Source organism: Antrostomus carolinensis, unplaced genomic scaffold (assembly GCF_000700745.2).
Source record: "Antrostomus carolinensis isolate BGI_N321 unplaced genomic scaffold, ASM70074v2 scaffold21677, whole genome shotgun sequence".
Lineage (NCBI taxonomy): Eukaryota > Metazoa > Chordata > Aves > Caprimulgiformes > Caprimulgidae > Antrostomus > Antrostomus carolinensis.
This window is the reverse complement of record NW_010328315.1, coordinates 777-2075: the sequence shown is the minus strand read 5'-3', so window position 1 is coordinate 2075 and position 1299 is coordinate 777. Positions and strand designations below refer to the sequence as shown.

At 48.3% G+C, this 1299-nt stretch overlaps 1 protein-coding gene across 7 annotated transcripts in view; it reads right to left on the bottom strand.

Moving 5' to 3' along the window:
- The window catches only part of LOC104528267 (acidic leucine-rich nuclear phosphoprotein 32 family member B), a 4330-nt gene extending 3880 nt beyond the window's left edge, over positions 1-450 (bottom strand). For 5 of the 7 annotated variants that reach the window (XM_010172216.2, XM_010172220.2, XM_010172218.2 and 2 more), the window contains exon 1: positions 304-450. In XM_010172216.2, coding sequence (XP_010170518.1) covers positions 304-363 — 60 coding nt within the window. In that variant the 5' untranslated portion in view covers positions 364-450. The remainder of the gene's footprint in view (positions 1-303) is intronic. The other 2 variants (XM_010172224.1, XM_010172223.1) reach the window with 1 other exon arrangement.
- Between the last annotated feature and the right edge of the window lie 849 nt (positions 451-1299).

Below are 1299 nucleotides of genomic sequence, written 5' to 3'. Positions count from 1 at the left end.
CCTTCGTGCTGCAGGACACAGGGGTACACGCTCTAGAATCCAAGATATTGATGATGTTACTGAAGCTTCTGACAGCAGTGCAACAGCAAAAGCAAGAAAGGATGTTAAACATATAATGAGCTCAAAAGCATTTTGTTGTGTGCTAAAAACCAACCCCTCTCACTCGTGCAATCATTGGCTACGGGGGAAAAACCAAAATCAAATGGTCTTTTTCTGGCAAATACAGGAAAAAACTGTCACCAGGGACAGAGCAGAAGTTTCAGAGTATGGACTGCTGGAGATTGGACCACAGGTCTGACTCACCTTCCGGAGCTTGTTGAGTTTGGGGAGATTGGAGACAGACAGCAAGTTGACGTTGATCATGCTGAGGAACTCCAGGTTCTCGAAATCTGAAGAGAGACCGACGATCTTCCCATCGTCTGAACGGCAGTTATCAAGAACCAGCTCCTTCACCTGCCAACACAGACACCCAGCAGCTGTCATCACACCCACCTAAGTCTCACCTCGAGCCTGTCAAGCTGACATCAAGTGGAGAGACCAACTCTTCGAGGCAGCAGGCATGTCTGAAGGTCCTCCTTATTCACGTGAAGGGATATGCAAGATCTTAAAGCCAAATAACTTCTGTCAGGGCACAAGGTGAGAATCCCTCGCGATGGTTAGAACTTCACCCTTTAACCACGAGCCGTGCAACATGCAACCCCCTCACCCCAGCCAAGATCCACCTTCTCCTTGAAGAAGAATGAAGGGGTTGAATCATGAAGTTGCATCAAAAAGTTTCAGGCATAAAGCATCAAAAAACTTTTAGAGCCAACATCAAAACACTTCAGGCTTCACTACCAAGAGGCCAAACAAGGTCAGCTGTTTTTTTCCCCTTCAACTTTCTCTCCCACACCACTGGGCTACTGGTAAACCTGTCTACAGAGGATTCGTTTCCCTGTGACAATCTCCACGCAGAGGTGACACATCTGCCTGGGCAGGTCTCTAAAGCAGATGAGCTCAACCTCAGACTCCTAGTGCAGGACCACTGATGGCATCTAATATTTTGCCCAGCACAGACTAACACACACACACGCAAAAGCCATCACTACCCGATTAATTCAGCACAAAAATCCACCCTCCTCTGGCATTAGGACCATGAAGCACCAACACAGAGCTGCTCCCTCCCAAAAACCTGGAGGGCAAACACACCTGGCATCTCCTTCTCCCCCAAAGCGCAGGTGAGCGCTCAAGTCCCAGCTCTCACAGGCCACTTCCAAATCTTGCTTTTACCCCACACAATCTTCACAGCAAGATGCTAAA